The sequence below is a fragment of the Hemiscyllium ocellatum genome, chromosome 5 (genome assembly GCF_020745735.1).
Source record: "Hemiscyllium ocellatum isolate sHemOce1 chromosome 5, sHemOce1.pat.X.cur, whole genome shotgun sequence".
Taxonomy (NCBI): Eukaryota; Metazoa; Chordata; class Chondrichthyes; order Orectolobiformes; family Hemiscylliidae; genus Hemiscyllium; species Hemiscyllium ocellatum.
Window position 1 is genome coordinate 109,535,412 of NC_083405.1, and position 18,976 is coordinate 109,554,387.

The 18,976-nt window shown below is 38.2% G+C and overlaps 1 protein-coding gene across 3 annotated transcripts in view; it reads left to right on the forward strand.

Moving 5' to 3' along the window:
• pitrm1 (pitrilysin metallopeptidase 1) overlaps positions 1-18,976 on the forward strand; it is a 65,073-nt gene that overhangs the window by 41,650 nt on the left and 4,447 nt on the right. For all 3 annotated transcript variants that reach the window (XM_060825098.1, XM_060825099.1, XM_060825100.1), the window contains 8 exons: positions 1,409-1,574; positions 7,810-7,910; positions 12,183-12,312; positions 14,200-14,271; positions 15,431-15,540; positions 16,503-16,628; positions 17,609-17,754; positions 18,584-18,686. In XM_060825098.1, the coding sequence (XP_060681081.1) occupies positions 1,409-1,574; positions 7,810-7,910; positions 12,183-12,312; positions 14,200-14,271; positions 15,431-15,540; positions 16,503-16,628; positions 17,609-17,754; positions 18,584-18,686 (954 nt within the window). The remainder of the gene's footprint in view (positions 1-1,408; positions 1,575-7,809; positions 7,911-12,182; positions 12,313-14,199; positions 14,272-15,430; positions 15,541-16,502; positions 16,629-17,608; positions 17,755-18,583; positions 18,687-18,976) is intronic.

Here is an 18,976-nt window from a genome sequence, read left to right on the forward strand (position 1 = left end):
GCCCAAAGTATAATCGACAAGGTAATTTACAAAATATTTCAATTAAGTTAAATGTTTAATATTTTTCTCATGAAAAAGATGGCAGTTACTGGATTGCTAATAAGTTCATATTTTTTAAGACCCTTGATTTAGTATGGCAAACTGCTATAGTATGCCCTTGATGGGCTATGGTCTTTTCCCCATAACTGCAGTTTGTCTAGTAACTAAACATTGTGTTTGATTACATTCTTTGTTCACTGAAGCGTGCAGTTAGAATTTGGAGAATAGGTGGTTGTTAATGCCTGTTATCAAGGCGGGAAATTTGTAAGTGAATTAATCTCCTCCACAAGTGAAAGTCTTTTGCCTGTCAAATAAACACTGTTGGAAGCCCATGGGTATTCATAGGTCATACATTTGTGTTCACTATAGATCTTTTAAATCATATGCTTCTATTATGCATGGGTTAAGGTAGGAACATTGCATTAATGACACTTTTTTTTGTCATTCTGACATTATTTAACAGACTCTGATAATTAATAGATTGGCATAGTAATCAGAACAGAGAATATACCTCTGCTAAAAGTACAAATAGCTTGGGTAGGGAAAGAATAACTGAAGTAGTTTTTTTTCCTCAATATATGTTTATGGTTGTGCTTAGCAGTTGAACATCTGGAGTACTTTTGGATAACAGAATTGTAAACTAACATTTAAAAACTGGATCTGGAAACTTTAAATATTCTGGATGTAAGTTTTCTCGTTGAGCTGGAAGGTTTGTTTTCAGATGTTTTGTCACCATACTAGGTAACATCATCAGTGATCCTCCAGTGAAGCGCTGGTGTTATGTCCCACTTTCTGTTTGTGTTTAGGTTCCTTTGGGCTGGTGATGTCATTTCATGTTGCTTTTCTCAGAAGGTGGTTGATGGGTCCAAGTCAATGTATTTGTTGATAGAATTCCAGTTGGAATGCCGTGCTTCCAGGAACTGTCGTGCGTGTCTCTGTTTGGCTTGTCATAGGATGGATGTGTTGTCTCAGTCAGTCACTTCCATCCTAGGACAAGCCAAACAGAGATACACACAAGAATTCCTGGAAGCATGGCATTCCAACCAGAATTCTATCAACAAACACATCGATTTGGACTCTAACTACCACCCTCTGATAAAAAGAAAGGAAATGACATTACCAGCCCAAGGGAAACCTAAACGCACAAATAGCAAGCAGGACATAACACCAATACTTCACCGGAGGCTCACTGATGTTACCTAGCATGGTGACAAAATATCTGAAAATGAACCTTCCAGCTCAGCAAACAAACGTACATCCGGAACCTCAACCTGAGCCACAACTTTTCTCAAAGCTCACTAACTTTAAATATTAAACTGCTCTTTGTCACAGTAGATTTCTGAGTAAATAATGCAAGTATATTTTTCAGCCCACACTTTGATGATGAAGAACATCTCAGAGTGTTAGTTATGATGGCGGCCCAGGAATTATCAAATGGAATTCCAGAGTCTGGGCATCTGTATGCAGCAGTTAGAGCTGGCAAAACACTGACAGCAGCAGGAAGATTGCAGGAGATGTTCAATGGAATAAGCCAGGTAAAATTAAAAGTCTTTTCAAATGGTATTTATTTCTTTATCCAATGCTGTTTCCCAACTCCACCCTCTGGTAGACTTCTGTACACATATAAGAAAACTATAGTTAAATAATTTGCTTAGAGCAATTTAACCTTTTTTTGTATTTTGAATAGTTCATAATTATTAGCGCTAGTGATTGAGTCTGGAATGCACAGGAAACTTAAACTAGATAAAAGAAAGAAGTGAATTTAGCTGGACTAAGTGGTATGCCTGTTGATGAGAGGAAGGAGAGAAGTAACACAGACGAGCTGATAATAGTTATGATATAGTTATGACTGAGACTGAGCTGCAAGTTGGACAGGATTGACAATGCAATGTTTCTTATAGGGTATTCAGATGAGAGAGGGGGAGAGTTGCAATATTATATTCAAGCAATCAATTATAGAAATGTGGGATGATCTCTTGGCAGGATCATTACCTGAGGCCGCATGGATAGTGATGTAAAAAGATGTAAAGGGACAGATATGCTGCTAGATGTGTACTATATGACCCTAAATAGCCAGGGAGTTTTTGGAATATCAAATATGTAATCAAATTTCAGTAAAAATAATCAGGTACCAATAGGGGATTTCCACCATCCACATATTAATCTGAGTAATTTTAATGTCCAAAGTAGCAAAGTTAATGCATTGTATCCTGGAGAACCTTTTTTGGCAGAATGTAGAAAATCCAGCTAGGAAGGGGTAGTTTCAGACCTAATACTCAGAAGTGAACTTGGACAGATGGGAGGCATGATACTAGAGGAGCTTTTTGGAGATTGTTACTTTAACTAACTTAGATTTAGGATTGTTATGGAAAAGAATAAAAATAGACTAACAATAAAACATCTGTAATGAGGAAAGACTAATTTTATACTGATAAGATATGATTTGGCCCAACTTCAAGCTGCTACTAGTACATAATCATGTTCGCACAGTAGGAGGCTCTCAAGGAGGAAATAACGAGAGTAGAGAGCCAGCGTTCCTGTGAAGAGAGAGAATCCGGGATGTAAAAGATGATTTAGGGTATTTGATAGTTATTCCAATCATGTAGAATACAGACAGCATTCCTGGGAAAACTGTTTCTTTTGGTGGAAGAATTGAGAGCTAGAAAGAAAATGATTTACGATGTTTGTCAAAAGAACTAAAGCTGCTATGAGGAAACAATTTCACATAATGAATAGTCACAATCTGGAATGCACTAGCTATGCGTGTAGCAGAGACGCATTCAATGGCAATTTTGAAAAGGCAATTAGTTAAACATCTTCAGAAAGAATTTTCAGGGCAATGAGAAAAGAGTAGGGCACGTGTGCAAGCTACATTTCTGTTGCAGAGAATTGGCATGAACTAAACAGAACAAATACAGGTAGACAACCAAAATCCAAAAAGCTCCGAAATCTGAAAGTTTTTTTTTGTGAAGTTTTTTTCTCATTAACAAGGTTGTTTGGTGTGCAGTTAACCTAACTCCAAATACACTCGATGCATGTCACTCAGATGTGACATGGGTGGGTGCGGCCCAGTACTGGCAGGCCTTGATTCTGTCTCAGGGCCCATAGTACTTATAGTGAGTCTGCTTCTCAGTAGGAGTTTTTAAAATTTCACTGTCAAACTACCACTTATTCCGAAATCTTGAAACATTCTGAATTCCGAAAACCAGCTGGTCCCAAGTGTTTCGGATAAAGAATTGTGTACCTGTAGTAATTTCTTATGCTATGATCATTCTAAGATTCTGTATCTAAGGTTGTAAGTTTGCTTGCTGAGTTGGTAGATTTGTACTTAGACGTTTCAAGATCATGCTAGGTAACATCATCAGTGAGCCTCTAGTGAAGCACTGGTATTCTGTCCTGCTTTCTATTTGCGTCTTGGTCGCTTAAGATGTGTGATATACTTTCCGGTTCCTTCTCTGAGTTTGGTAAATGGGATCCAAATCGATGTGTTTGTTGATGGAGTTCCAGTAGAGGCCAGGCCTCTAGGAATTCCTGTGCATGTCTTTGTTTAGCCTCTCTTACTGTCATAGTCAAGCTTGTGTCCCTCTTCGTGTGTGTAAGGATACCAATAATATTTGGTCATGTCTTTTGGTGCTCGTGTATCCCAGTGGCTAGTTTCTGGCCCATCTGTCCGATGTAGTTTTTGTTGCAGTCCTTGCAAGGTATTTTGTATATGACATTCGTTTTGCTGGCTTTTAGTATAGCGTCCTTTAGATTCATCAAGAACTGTTTCAGTGTATTGGTAGGTTTGTGGGCTACCATGATGCCAAGAGGCAGGAGTAGTCTGGTCGTCATCTCAGAGACGTCTTTGATCTATGGTAGTGTGGCTAGAGTCTCTGGGCTTATTGTGTCTTCTTGTTAGGATTTGGTGCTTAAGAATCAGAGGACTGTGCTTATCAGGTACCATTGTTCTTGAATACATTGTATAAGTATTTTTCTTCAGCTACTTGTAGTTCCTGGATGCTACAGTGTGTTGTAGCTCATTTAAATAATGTCATGATGCAGCTGTGTTTGTGGATGTTGGGATGATTGCTCCTTTAGTTGGTACTCAAGACAGGGTATGGGAATTCCTAGAGGCCTGGCATTCAAATAGGAATTCCCTCAAAAAACACATCGATTTGGACCCCATTTACCAAACTCTCAGAAAGAATTGGAAGTGATACCACCCACCACAATAGACCAAGGCACACAAATAGAAAGCGGGATAGAACACCAGTGCTTTAACGGAGACTTACTGATGATGTTCCTAGCATGGTGACGAAACGTCTGAAAATCTACCAGTTCAGCAAGCAAACTTACAACCTGAACCACAACTTGAGCTGCAAATCTTCTCAAAAATCGCAATTCTGTTTCTACGTCTACATTTTTGGTAAAAACCACGAACAGCACAGAGCTCAATGCTGAACCCTGCAGAGCTTAACTAGAATCAGTCTTCCAGCTACATGAACGCCTGTTGACCATTACAGTTTGCTTCCTACCCCCTACCACAATGAGTTCTTGGGTTCATTTACCCACTTTCCTTTGGATCTCATGAGTTTTTAATTTTCTGATCATTACAAACTTGTCAAAAGCCTTGTTAAAAATCCATGTGGTCGAGATCATATGCTCATCGATAGCTGACAACAAGGAACAATCAAGCTGGTTGTACATAACCTTTCCCTAACACATCCATACAAATTTTCCTTGGTTAATCTGTCTTTTTCTTATTTATACTTTTGTCTGAGTTTACTAAAGTATATTGCTCACCATTGGTGTTGGAATGATTAACCATTAATTACACAGGTTGTGCCTTCCTTCCCTTTTGTTAATGTTGTTTAGTCCTCCAGCTCCTCCTTGCAGAGAGCACATTGGAAAACGATGGTCTGAGCTTTCACTGTTCTTCCCCTTACTTTATTTATTAGCCTGAGGTTTATTTCATCCAGATCTTGTAAGTTATCATATTTCATTTTCTCCTTCATTATTTCTCCCATCCACTATTCTTTAATGCCAATGTCTGAATTTTTGCCTTTGTATGTAAAAAGATCTGAATTGAATAAATTCTACCTCCAGGTAGAACATGCACAAACACTCAAGTGAAATATGTGGCAGATATCTTTTTGTGATAGAACAAAAATTAACAAATATAGCATTCAGTTTCTGCAGTATTTGGCTGTTATTACTTTGAAATGATGTCTGATGTCAGTGAGCCTGGCCATGGGACGGGGATCATTTTATTGTGAGTTGAGCTGTGTTCAGGGAGACATGGTGGATCTTGAGCATTTGGCTTCAACGTTTTACATTTTAAGCTTCCTCTTTCTTGGCTGAGAATTTCTTTGCTGTTTCATGTCCGTTTTCTTTTTTGTTCTTCCTTGGAATGAGGCCATCACTGGTTAGGCCAGCATTTATTGCCATCCCTAATTGCCCAAAGAGCAGTTAAGAGTAAACCACATTGCTTTGGGTCTGGAGTCACATGCAGGCCAGATCAGATAAGGATGGCAGTTTCTTTCCTGCAAGGACATTAATGAACCAGATGGGTTTTTCCAGAAATCAGAAATGAATTCATGGTCATTGACTCTCAACACTATGTTGCCAGATTTTTATTGAATTCAAATTCCACCATCTGTCATGGCGGGATTCGAACCCGAGTCCCCCAGACATTACCTAGGTCTCCGGATTAACACTGCTGCGATAATATTGTTAAAGTACCTATTTGAGATGGCTCAGGGAATCCCTGATGGATTTTACCTGTACGCTTCTCTTGGTTCGTACCGGCGATTGTACTCTGTGGTAGTTTGGAATATAAAACTCTTACAGCCAGTTTAGTTCAAATTATTACCTTTATTTACTAATAGCATCAACGCTACACTGTAACATAGATACCTACAAGCCAGGCTTGAGCTAAGCTTAAAAACCATTAGCAGAGTCACTGCACCAGCTCTTGCACCTAAGAGCGCTTACAGGCTCCCCCCCTTATTGTTGCAAACAAGCTATCTTTATACAGAAATTGGTATTAAAATTACAAAAAGACTCCATGTCCTTAATCAGATAAGTAGCAATAAAATGGCAAAAGTTTGTAGAGGAGGAGAAACTCATTGACAGGTTTGAGTATGCTTGACTGATTAAGCTACGTGCACATCAAAGTGGATACCCTGGGTCAAGCCAGGCCAGATGGTCAATTGCTTTGGCTAGTACATCATAATGAGGGACTAGTCTAAATTATGTGAGAAAATCTTGCTCAGCTGACATGTTCAGGATCATTGTCCTACAAAATGGCTTTTTTCTTTTAAAATCATCTTAGATTCCCAGAATGCAAATTAAATTCATAACGTTCCCAGATTTCAAGCTCCAGAGAACAACGCACAAGCATTCAATCCATGACAAGCTACTGCACACTCAAATCAGACCATAAGAGTTAAACTTTGCACCAGCTTCTGTCCTGTCTCTCCCTCTCTGTCTCTCCCTCCCTCTCTGTCTCTCCCTCCCTCTCTGTCTCTCCCTCCCTCTCTGTCTCTCCCTCCCTCTCTGTCTCTCCCTCCCTCTCTGTCTCTCCCTCCCTCTCTGTCTCTCCCTCCCTCTCTGTCTCTCCCTCCCTCTCTGTCTCTCCCTCCCTCTCTGTCTCTCCCTCCCTCTCTGTCTCTCCCTCCCTCTCTGTCTCTCCCTCTCTCTCTGTCTCTCCCTCCCTCTCTGTCTCCTTTGAACCCTTTAGTCAGTGAACCCTTTAGTCATGTAATTTACGGAAGAATGTTTTCTCTCTCTCACTTACACCTGAACATGTTCCAACTTCCTAACTATGTCTCTTTCAGCCGTCGTGTTTTCCTAGCCTGTAAGGGTAATGAGACATTCATATTCCAGAACAGTCAAGATGAGGGAGCTGAGCTTCATAAATTCAAATCTGCTCAGTATGGTATACATAAAAACTTATCAGGATTGTTCTATTACATGCAAATTCCACTCAGCTTATTGAATTAAAAATTTGTTTCCTATTGAGTTTGAGTTTTAAGTGTCTTTGATATAAACCAGCAATTTAGTTATCTAACTTTCCACTGTGAAATATGCATGCCTCCAGCGTGAGAAGGAAGTACTGCCACACATTCCATAAGTGAACAAGTGTTATCACCGATTCATTAATACTAAGAACAGATATCCCCAATTCATCTGAATAAATGGGTCCCCCTCCGTGGTCGAGCGTTTTCGCGCATCTCCTTAGCAGATTTAAGGCTACCAACTTTCTCAATACCACTAGGCCATAGCCCCCCACACCCCTCTGTAACATACAGTCAGTTCTGCAATTCTGCGGTAGTTCTGTCCTTGGGCAATCCTGTGTTATAAGAAGGTTGCAGAATAGCAGCACCATTTAATGGGGCCAGAATCACGTTATAATGCACACTTTAAAAGTTCGCGCTTTAGAAACTGTCCTCAATTTGTCAATTGCGTAACAGCAAATTCTCACAGGCGAAGCATGCATTATAACAGAATGACCGTATGTTCTGTTTTGATAATAGGCGCGAGGTATTCACTAAGAGCTATGTCCATGTCTTGAACCTCCACACCCTCATCTCTAATTGGCCTGCTCTTTCCTCTTTTTCATTAAGAATTTATAAAGTATCATTGGATTTTCTTTGATTTTACTTACTTTCTTTCTCAATCCCTGCCTTAGTTCTTTTAATTTTTGTGAAGCTTTTCCAGAACATATTTTTATTGAATAGTGGCAACTTTCCAAAAACTTGACCACGTACAAAATATTCTTCCAAGGTGCAACATATGAAAAGAATTGCTGAAAAGCCCGAACTCTTGACTGTTCTCCGTAAGCTGCCTCGAATTAAGATGCATTTACTGAGCAATGAGAACATGAGGTGAGTTATTTACAATTAGTTATACTTAAAAACACAACCTTCGAAACAAAGTATCTTGATATATATGCTGTACTTTAGCGTATTCAGATAGGCGTAAGCATATATGATCATTAAGTAAACCCAAGGATGTCATCTCATTCCTTGACCTTTGTTTTTGTTTCCTTTCTTTCCATATTTCCATATATCTGTATTGGCTCTGGCATTGCAATAGTCCACATATAGTTTAGTGATTATGTTCATGCTTCCAATAACCAAAAAAAAGGACCTCAAAGGTAGTATTGTCTGGGTTTCTCCCAGTGCCACGTGGTAATAAGTGGGAGTAAGAAGTCAGATGGAATCATTGCAAGGTTTTGGAAGTGCTGGAGCCAGGCCTTCAGGTTCTTGAGACATGGGGATCAATCCTGTGATAGGCGGCACTTTTCAGAAGGGATGGGTTATACCTAATCAGCGCTGGGACAGATGGAGATCCACCAGTGTGGTTAGGGAAGCTTTGAACTAAATTGACAGGGGAGTGGTTATCAACATAAAGTAGTAGAAATAAGGACTAAAATGCATTAAGAAGTATGAATGTTCAATATTGCCAGAAAAGGAAGTAGTATCATTTTAGATGGGAGAAGATTAAGAAAATGCAGTTCAGGATTGCATGCACGTAATTGCACCAGATGGTGAATAAGGTTGGTGAGGTGGAAGCACAATTAGCACAATAAGGGAGTACCACAAAGCAGTAATAGAAATATGCCTGTAAAATGGTGAATTCTGGAGGCTTAATATTTGAGGATATGATACGTTCAGAAAAGATTGGAAAGGTAAAATGGGGAAATGGGGTGGCAAATTAGGGTAGATTTTAATGGGTAATGACAGAAACCGCTTACTTAGATTTGAGAAGCAAAAAAGGGTATAAGCCCAGTACCAGATGTATGACAGGCCTTGAAGAAGTGGGAGAGAAAATCTGGCGGTAAATCGGATGTATAAGATCTTTTGAGACTTTATACCAATTAATATTTCAATAATTATTCACAAAAGATAGGAAGGGAGAGAAATTTATTAAATTTGCTCAGGAGAACAGCCTGAAACAGTGTGTTTTTGGTCTATCTGCCAAAGAGACATTGCTGGATCTCTTGCTGAGGACTAAGGTGCGTGAGTGAACCAAGTGTCTGTGAGCAGCACTAGTGATCACAAACATAATGTTCAATAATGAAGTAATGAGCAAGGAGAAATCTGAAGGAGCAACATTCAAGATTGGAAGAAGGTCTAGCCAAAGACTGACAAGACGAATTGTAATGAAGCAATGATGATCTTTTAAAGTAAGATGTTTCAGCTTCATTTTTTGCTGGATTGCAATATGAGGAATAATAGGGAAATCAAAGCCAGTGCTCTTGGGATATAAAGAATATGATGAAACAGAAAACGTATGCTGTGTGTTTGGTCAAATCTTCGAGCAAAAGCCAGACCATGTTCTTTGAATGTAGGAGTAAGTGAAGACAAATATAAGACTGGCAAGGTGAGAATGAGAAATAGGAAGAAGATAAAATAAAGCAAATGCAAAGATTTTCAATCAGCATGTAAGTGATATTCAGTAGTCAGGTGTCCAGGGTGCTGATTTTTGGCGGGGAGTGTGGGTGCTGCAAAGAAGCCAGTTGTGGGCAAAGACGACAAGCGTACTTAGAGGCACAGAACAGGACTGAGAGACTTGATGAGTACTTTGCAGCACTGTTTATGAAGGAAGTGGATACTGATCAGGTATTAATAAAAGCTGGAGTAGTAGAGATTCCATGTGGAGTGAAAATTAATATCCCAAATGCACTGGAAAGGCAGCCTGTTTTTAATATGTTTTGGGTGAGCAGCTTGCATCCCGAGTTGCTAAGGAAAGCTGGATTGGAGGTAATACTACAATATTTCCTAAACGTTGGAGAGTTTGAAAAGTAGCAATTGTAATATCCCTGTTTCAGAAAAGGTGTTAGGATATTCTTAACAATAGTTAACCAGTCATTTTAACTTCAGTGGGAGTGAGATTTTTGAAACAACTGTGACAATGCTGTGGCTTTAAGAGGTGTGTTTTGTCCTGGTTTGGATTAAAGAAAGTTTGGGGGACAGGTGGGAGTAACCTATGAGCAGATAACCAACTTGTGAAGCCTTTGGTGGGTTTTTTTTTAAAGTTTAAACAATGGAAATAGCCTGTGGGTGTGGTCAAGCTCACTGACAGAACCAGGGATTTTCAGTTTTGCTTTTGGCAGTTGCTATTGCAGTTCTGAGGAAATGAAAGCTGCTTTTTTCCTCTCATGGCTACTGCTGAAAGCTGGAGTGTTCTCTCCCCCTCTCGCTGTTTCTGTCTTTTTCGCACGCTTGTGCTGTCTCTCCTGCTCCCTCTTGCACTCTATCTCTCACTCTCTCTCGCGAACCCTGTCTTGCTTGTGCTCTCTCGCTCACTTGTTCTCACTCTTTCGCTCTCTCGTTGACTCTGTCTCTTTCACGTGACCCCTCTCGCTCTCAGTTTTTGTTAGAAGTGTCTTTTGATGTTCTTTCTTCCTAGGTTGGAGGAATAGTGTGACATAATCTGTTTTCTGAATTTGCAAAAGTGTGTTTATAGGATTTTGCTGTTTTGGAGTAGTTAATTACTAGTTATAATATCTGTTCTGTTACATCTTCCAATTGGGTTAAATATTCCAATTCCTCCTCCTCACTTTTGTTGTATTTTAACTATAGTGAATTAATAAGTGTGTTTTGCTTTTAAATCCGGTAGTTTGACCAATCAAATTGCATCTGGAACGCAGCGGCTTACATTTACCTATAACATAAGAAAAAGTTAGGGCCCAGACTATCTTCTGAATCATTTGAGGCGATTGGTCTGATCTGTAACGCAATGTACAAGGATAAAATTAACAGGCACTCAAAGTTTGATTTAATGAAGAACCAGCAGATCTGTAAAAGAGCTATACTGCTGGACTAATGTAACTGCATTTATTGATGTTGTAACAAGATTTTAATTGGGTGGTGTAAAGTAGAGGTACAGTTATGTTGTCACTATTGATTTTTGAAAAAATGATTGGCAAATTACTTACCTGGCAACAAACCAGTGGTGTCTGAGTAAGAGCGTCAGTGTCAACACAGATTTATTGGCACAGTTGTAAAGAGTATGGAGAGATGAGCAGATCTGTGGGAATCTGTTTGAAGGTGACAGGTGTATTTAGTACAAAATAATAGGATTTTCTGCTTCATCATTTGTAGGAAATATAAAGGTAGGGAAATTATGGTGAGTCTGTTTGGCCACAGCCAGTGCATTACACCATGTACAGGTCACTACATTTCAGGAAGGGTATGAAAAAGCTTGAGAAAGCACAGAGGAGATTAACCAGAATGGTTTTGGGGTGGGGGATTTCAATTAGGAGATTGTTCAACATATGCTCGTTCAGCAAAAATGGACATTGAATAGAGGTATAAAAGAGTATAGTTGAAAAGTATGTTGCTGGAAAAACACAGCAAGTCAGGCAGCATCCAAGGAGCAGGATAGTCCATGTTTTGAGCATAAGCCCTTCATCAGGAATGTTGAAGGGCGTATGCCCGAAACATTGACTCTCCTGCTCCTTGAATGCTGCCTGATTTGCTGTGCTTTTACAGCGCCACACTTTTCGACTCTGATCTCCAGCATCTGCAGTCCTCACTTTCTCTCAGTATAAAAGACTATGACAGACTTAATTAGGATCAAGGCTGGTGTCAAGTAGTTAATTTGGTTAGATGGATAATTTCAAAAGAAAGTTGGTTGAGAAAATGAAGCTTGCATTGTTACAGGGATAGAGGAGGTGGAATGCACCAGACTGGATTGTTCTATGCAGAGCTGGCATAGCCTCCGTGGTGAAAATGGTTTCTCTTGTCTTTGTAATTTGTGTCAGTCATTACGGTCACAGTTTTGATCACAAAATTACTTCACATTGGAAATATTGCAATGAAGATACAAGCAGTTTAAACGTTTTCTTACAACTTAAAATGAGGGAAAAAAAGGCTGTTCACATGCATGCTTCTCCTTTAGTAAGATGTAAATAAATGCATCATCAGTTACATTTTTCATAATTTCTTTCTCAGTTTATGTAAAAGTATCATTTTATCATGTAAATGAGTCCATTATGTTTCTGAAATTACAGTAAATATTATTTATGAAAACATCACAGGTTTTTCAAGTCAGTGCAACCATTGTACAGTTCACATTGATCCTATTTTTAAGTTAGAGAGAGAAAATTAACTTCATGTACTTCATTGATTTGAACTGTCCTGTGATAGGTGTGCGGTGAATGCTACCTCACAAGCCATTCCAGAAGTGTCAACAGAAGTTGAAAAGTTCATCAGAAATATTCCTGGATTTGGAAAGAAAAAAAAAGACAAGAAACTTATCCGTACAAATATTACTGAGGTACTATGAACATTGAAAGTCCCATCAGTTTGGGGTTCTATGATAAAATAATGTCCTACCATTTGCTGCCAAAGGGACTTTTAAACTTGCTTATGACTTGAATTTTTACTTGTGCCTTTTAGTTCTGTATTTTGATATTGAAGTTCAAGAGCTTGCTCATTTACTTCATTATTGAAAGTGTGCATATACAGTTCTGCCAATGTTATTTGTGATGATAGTAGAATCTCTGGTTAGTTGTCATCTCTTACCCATCAGTTTTTGTAATGGTAATAGCCTTACGTGAAATTCCATCTTCTTGCTCAGCCCACTAACAAGAACATTTAATTTAGTTTATTGTGTTTTGTACACTGCCTGAGAGGATAATGCTATTGTTCACCAAATGGATCGTCTTAATCTTAATGGAGCTAGAGCTTCTGCTGTGACAGGATTTTAAATTTGTGGAAACCTCTTTAGTTACTTAATTTGATGTGCAGTACATAGGTCCAAGCTCCCATAGCGGCTAACAATGACAATATTGTGAGTGAGGTCCTTGGCTGTTTGTAAGTGGGAGGATCAGGAAAGTTTTGGACAGCTCCCCAACATAATATGCATCTCTAGCAAGTTATCCTAAAATCACCAGAAGATGGGGAGGAAATTAAGGCATCAATTGAGGTCCATTTTCTGAGAGTGGTGCAAGATTCCCAGCATCGGTCAGGAAACCTGCAAAGCTTTCAAAATAGCTTCTCAGCAGGAGATTGGAGGAACACGCTACTGCAGAACGTCGTATGCCTCCACAAAGAGCACCCCCATAGTTCTGGGCCTTTGTTTCTGATGCCCTCTGAACTCTTTAATGAAAGCTTCTGATTTAAAGCTCACCCTCTCGGTCTCCCTTCTACTCTGCAGTGCACTCATTTTCCAGCAGAGTTCCCAGCCAGCCATTTCTTTGCAGTCTCCTTATTCCCTGTCACCCTTAATTGGGCAGCAAGCATGGAGTTGGCCAGTTAGTAGGCCAGCTCTTGTGCCGGGCGTGTGTTGTTGAAAGAATTGATCCAGTTCTAATGCCCATGGGAAGTTTCAGACCATCACTTACATAAAGTTCTTAGAAAGAATTTGCAAGTCACTGTGAATGTCAGAATCCTGTACTTTTAACCTTTTGTTGTTAGAGTAACTCAGCTAAACCTTTGCTTACAAATGACACACAACTTATATTAGAATCCAAGTTTAATTCTGAGACCTAACAGTTTATAATTCCCACGTCTACCATTTGCAGTTCTAATCATGTTAATATATTGAAGTTAAGCATAAAAAGTTGTAATGACCACCTGGCTGAGGTATTGTTCAAGAAAATCACGCCACCTAATATACTGCCTTTACTCACGGAAAAGCACCAGTCATGTTGGGCACCTATATTCCAGTAAAGTTCTGCAGTAGCTTTCTGATAAGAAATTGTAACTTAGTAATTGTCATTTTTGAGGAAATTCAGGAATTGAGTGTAATATTTGAAATCAGGCCATTATTGTTGAGAAATGAGCCTTTACCATAAATGGCCGTATAATCAACACTGATGCAGTCAATGTGCCCTCTATTTAAAGCAAAGAATGGTCTAATTTAGAGAATATGTTAGTTCCCTATTTAACCAGCTTAATTTCACAAATAGTGTAGTGCATTTCCTTTGCTTTTCACTAAACTGGGCTATTGTTTGTGGAAAAACAGACCTAAAACAACTAGTGATTGGCTATTTCAAATTTTAGGTTATGGTTTTCAATATAGGGCTCCATTCTTGCCAAACAACATATTTTGACCATGGGCTTGCCCAGCATAAATAATCTCCAGAGTGATGTACGCTTTTCTTTATTTCAAGTTTTAATTTGAAAACTTAAGTATCATTTAAACTTTATTTCATTACAGAAACCACTCAATCCTGAAGATGCTGGAAGTGAAGTATCTGGAGGTTCACAAGCTACCAAAAAGATAGTGTTTGTAAGAGTAATATAGCTCTGATAGTCACAGTAACTAACAGAAGCTCTGAGACTATTGAACCTTCCCAAGATAGAAACCAAAAGTCTCTGAATACAACAGATGACATTATTGGATCTGCACTTGGAGTGAATTCATTAATAAATCCATTATCTATCACTAAGAAAAGAGAGGTCTGATGATGAGGATTTTCATCTTGCACTTGATAGGGCAGAATGCAAAGAATGCCCAATCTCCGAAGGGAATGATAACATGTGCTGCATAAGAAGAGAGTACCAACCAATCAGCACACACTTTTCATTCAGTAGTATTGTTCTTTCCTTTGAGATGAGGCATTCGTGCGATTCTGAAGTGTTAAGTGCAAGAAACAATATATGGTATTATTCGATTCTTGAAATTTTGTCCTTATCAATGCAAATCAAAAAGCATTTGGCAGTGCCTCCTTTTTTCAGTCAAGTTCCGTTACCAAACTACTAGTTGAAACAAATAACCTGTGTTTTTGCTAATTGTTATTAGATAAACAGGTTATCTTTACCTTGAGTTGAACACAGCAGTTGAGGCTGGGTTGACTTAATTAAATGCATTATTTTTAATAAAGCTGATCTTTATTAAAAATAATCAGTGGATGGCAAGAAAGTACATTTTAGGTATTGATGTTTGAACTAATCCAACAACTATGCACATTCCTACATCAGAAATATTTTTTTAAAAATGTAAGTTTATGTAATAAAAGAACAATAAGCTAATGACCAAATGTCATTCGGCCTTCTGGTGGAAAAAGTACTAATAGACAAAATAGTATTAAATACTTGAGCCAGTCTCATTGATCAAACTTCATTCCAAGCCATTGCTGATGTCCTGAATGCCCTTCATGTATGGTGACTGTTGATACACGTTGTTGCTTCAGTGCCCAATTAGATGTTTTATGAACCCTTAGTATTTTAGAAAATGAGAGAAATTTTATCTTTATGAAATTCTGTAATATTTTATTTTTGGTGTTGTGAAAAGCAAAATCTCCTATAGACCACAAGTATCAAATTGTGTTATTGTTGAGTGAACTGACTGCTCAAGTCTCCCCTAGATACAGGTAACTCAGTTTTTCTTCTTTTTGTGACCATGCAAGAGCATTTGATTGAAGTCTACTGCTGTTCTTCTCTCTTAGTCAAGCTTCAAAGCTTGTCAAATGAAGACACACTTTCAGCTTCCCTTCCCTGTGAATTATGTGAGTGAATGTGTTCGCACAGTTCCCTACTTGAATCCAGATTTTCCCAGGTGAGTTATATTGAATTTAAATTCCACATGTTTGTCTTAAATTTCAAGTAGAAGTTTCATACTTGATTCTGAATATGGATCAGATTCAGGAGCAGAACCTTTTTAGAAGATAGGAAGCAAATATTAACTTTGTATGTGTGTGGAATCTTCGAAAACATCCACTAAAGATACATTTACCTGTCTTGGATACGCTCTAAGCATGTGAAATTAACATCAACTCCTGTTGGTTCAGTAAATGAATTAGTTGGTTGAAGGAAGGGAGTGGTGTTAGCATCAGCTCCTCATTTTTTTTTAAGTGAATGAGTACATTTAGGGGAGAATGTAAAATTAACAGCGTCACCAAATTCACTGTCCAAATGCACCATCCAATAAAATAAAAGTCTTAGCTTCAACTAGGAATAAAATTAACCAAATTAAATGAAATTTACTAGATTTTAATGGGTACAGAGAATGGGCATTGCACTAGGTATTACAGGTTCACATTGTTAAGTGCAACTCTACCCGAACCTGAGTCATCAGCTTTAAGAGAAAAACGTCCTGACTTATAAGAGTTCTAAGATCTGTTTCCAAATGAAGCTGCTTCCTATGATTATTTAATTGTGATTTATTCCCTAAGAACAGAAGCAGAAAAGGTTTAGTTAAAGATAAACCACTGAATCAGTCATCTTGCCATATATCCATGCTTAATGCAGAAATTAGTTTCTTATGCTGTACTATCTGCTGTATCCTCATTTCTCTGGGAGGGCTTCTCTAGTACTTCAACTCTACCTAATATTTAAGAAGCTGGGGATACGAAAGAGAAAATAATATTCAAAATGTGGAAGTAATCTAGGTTACCAGTGTATCGCCATTATTACCATTATTCATATGAAGGATTGTTGAGGATAATACATTCTCTATCACATGCAGTAGGCTGCATTTGCATTCGGATAAATGTGCTATTAACTACTTTTTATTTACAGTCTTCTTGTTCTTGCACGACTATTGACGTCTAAATTCCTTCACCGGGAGATTCGGGAGAAGGGTGGTGCATATGGAGGAGGTGCTATGCTAAGTCACAATGGCTTGTTTACATTTTATTCCTACAGGTACATATATCAATCACAGTTCATAATTTAGAATGGCAGAGAAATTTATTATTACAAAGCAGAATGAAACAATCAAACTTTCCATTTCTGAATTTTTCCCAGCTGTTGAAAGCTCCTGTTTCTACAATTAAAAGTGTATGGCCATTTTTCACACTTAATAAGAGTTACTATGTTCCTATCAAGTATTGGAAAATCTTTTGATTTATTTCTTGTCCAGATTTGAAAGTGTAAAATAGCTACTAAAATCCACAGCAAAGAATAGATAGTTGACATCATCACTTCATCAGTAACTTTTTGCTGGAGCAACTTTCTATTCCTAAATGGAGGTTTAGCTTTTTGTTTGTCAATTCATTGCACTTATTAATCTTGTCCTCATAAATTGATATAAATATTAAATTAGTGGGTTCCACCCTGTCTGAATTTTTTTTAGGCTTAACTCCTCAAAAATTTTAAATATCCCCCTAAAACTTCCTGAAACTTGCTGAGACCTTGCTCTGCTTTGTTTCTCAGGTGCATTATACATCATTATTATTTCACCTGATAATAAAGCAAAGTCACATATGGACAATTAAGCAGAGGTGGTCAATCAAGGGCATTATTTCTTCAAAATATGCTCAGTGAAATATTTACATTTTACCTCTGTCAAAATGCACCAACTTGATTACAGTGCCAACTCAGATAACGTACTACTGATGGAGATGCTCCCTGCTGCCTGTGGATTTATTTATCAAACTGTCTTTAGTCAAGACTCACTGTCAAGTGTGTGTTGGGTAATTGCCCTCGTATACTAGCTTTCTACAATTTAGAAGAGAATTGAAATGTAGAGAAATACATGGAAATAAAAATTGTCAGCATACAATGTCTTCAGCTTTTAATTGAGGAAATGTTGCTTGTTTAATGAATATAAAGTATAATGCAAAATAAGTAATATTAACAAAATACTTGATGTGGTATTATTTCTCCTCAATGAAATCTTCTAGAGATCCAAATTCTATCGACACAATGTCTGTATTTCAAAAAAGTATTGATTGGGCGAAAGCAGGAAAATTTACCCAAGAAGATATTGATGAAGCTAAGCTGTCTGTATTTTCAACAGTGGATGCTCCTGTAGCCCCATCAAACAGAGGTAAAGCTGAAGCATTACTTTTAATTTTATAAGTTGCAGATACTTACGTTGATGGAGAGAGGACAGCACGGTGGCTCAGTGGTTAGCACTGTTGCCTCACAGCACTAGGGACCCGGCTTCCAACCCAAGGGACTGTCTGTGTGGAGTTTGCACATTCTCCCCTTGTCTGTGTGGGTTTCCTCCTGGCGCTCTGGTTTCCTCCCATAATCCAAAAATGGACAGGTTAGCTGAATTGGCCATGCTAAATTGCCCGTAGTGTTTAGGGATGTGTAAGGCTAGGTGCATTAGTCGGGGTAAATATAGGAGAATAGTTTGGGCAATGGGCCTGGTTGGGTTACACTTCAGGGGGTCAGTGTGGACTTGATGGGCCGAAAGGCCTATTTCCATTCAGTAAGGATTCTAGAGGAGACAGTGATGGCAGTGTCGAGGTAATGGTGATTTCCTTAAACCGTTTTAATTTTGGAGAGTTTTTCAAAGCTGTTGATGGTCAGGAATCTACTAGTGAAACTGATTTCAATACTTAATGTTCATCTGCATGTGTTTCCAACAGAATATTTGAGGACAGTATTATTCTTGGTAGAGAAACTATTTAAAAGATTGTGTTTATTATAGCTCAGCAGTCTAACCAGCTCTGAGAGAGCTTTCATAATTTGTGCATTATAGAATTAAATATGAGTACAATTCCAACTTTCTTTTCACAGGAAAAACTAAGTTTAGGACTAACAATAACATAGGTAGCAATAATGAGAAGCAAAAACATAGCCCTGTATCAAGGGAATTTGTAATTGAATCTGTTCACTTCTGACAATAATTCTGTTTTCACCAACAGGGTTAGACCGTTTTCTACTTGGCATTTCTGATGAAATGAAGCAGAAACATAGAGAGCAGCTTTTTGCTGTTGATCATGATAGTTTGGTGGGAGCAGCCAACAAGTGAGTAGCTTTTAAAGTAGAAGCATCCCAAAATTGTAAAAAGGTATAAAACTATGTTCGTGTTGTTCCTTCCCTGGAACACAGGTTTGTGCACCCTGGAAGCTTTATGTTTCAAAGTACAATTCAAGCAAAATTTGTACAGATTTATTTTGGTGATTCCTTTTCAGCTAGTCTGAATGTTTATTTTCCTTTTTCATAAGGACTTAAATGTTGATGTTGGAAACCTGAAATAAAAAAAAAGAAAATAATTGCAAATAATGAGGTCAGGTCTGTCTGTGGAGAGGAAAACA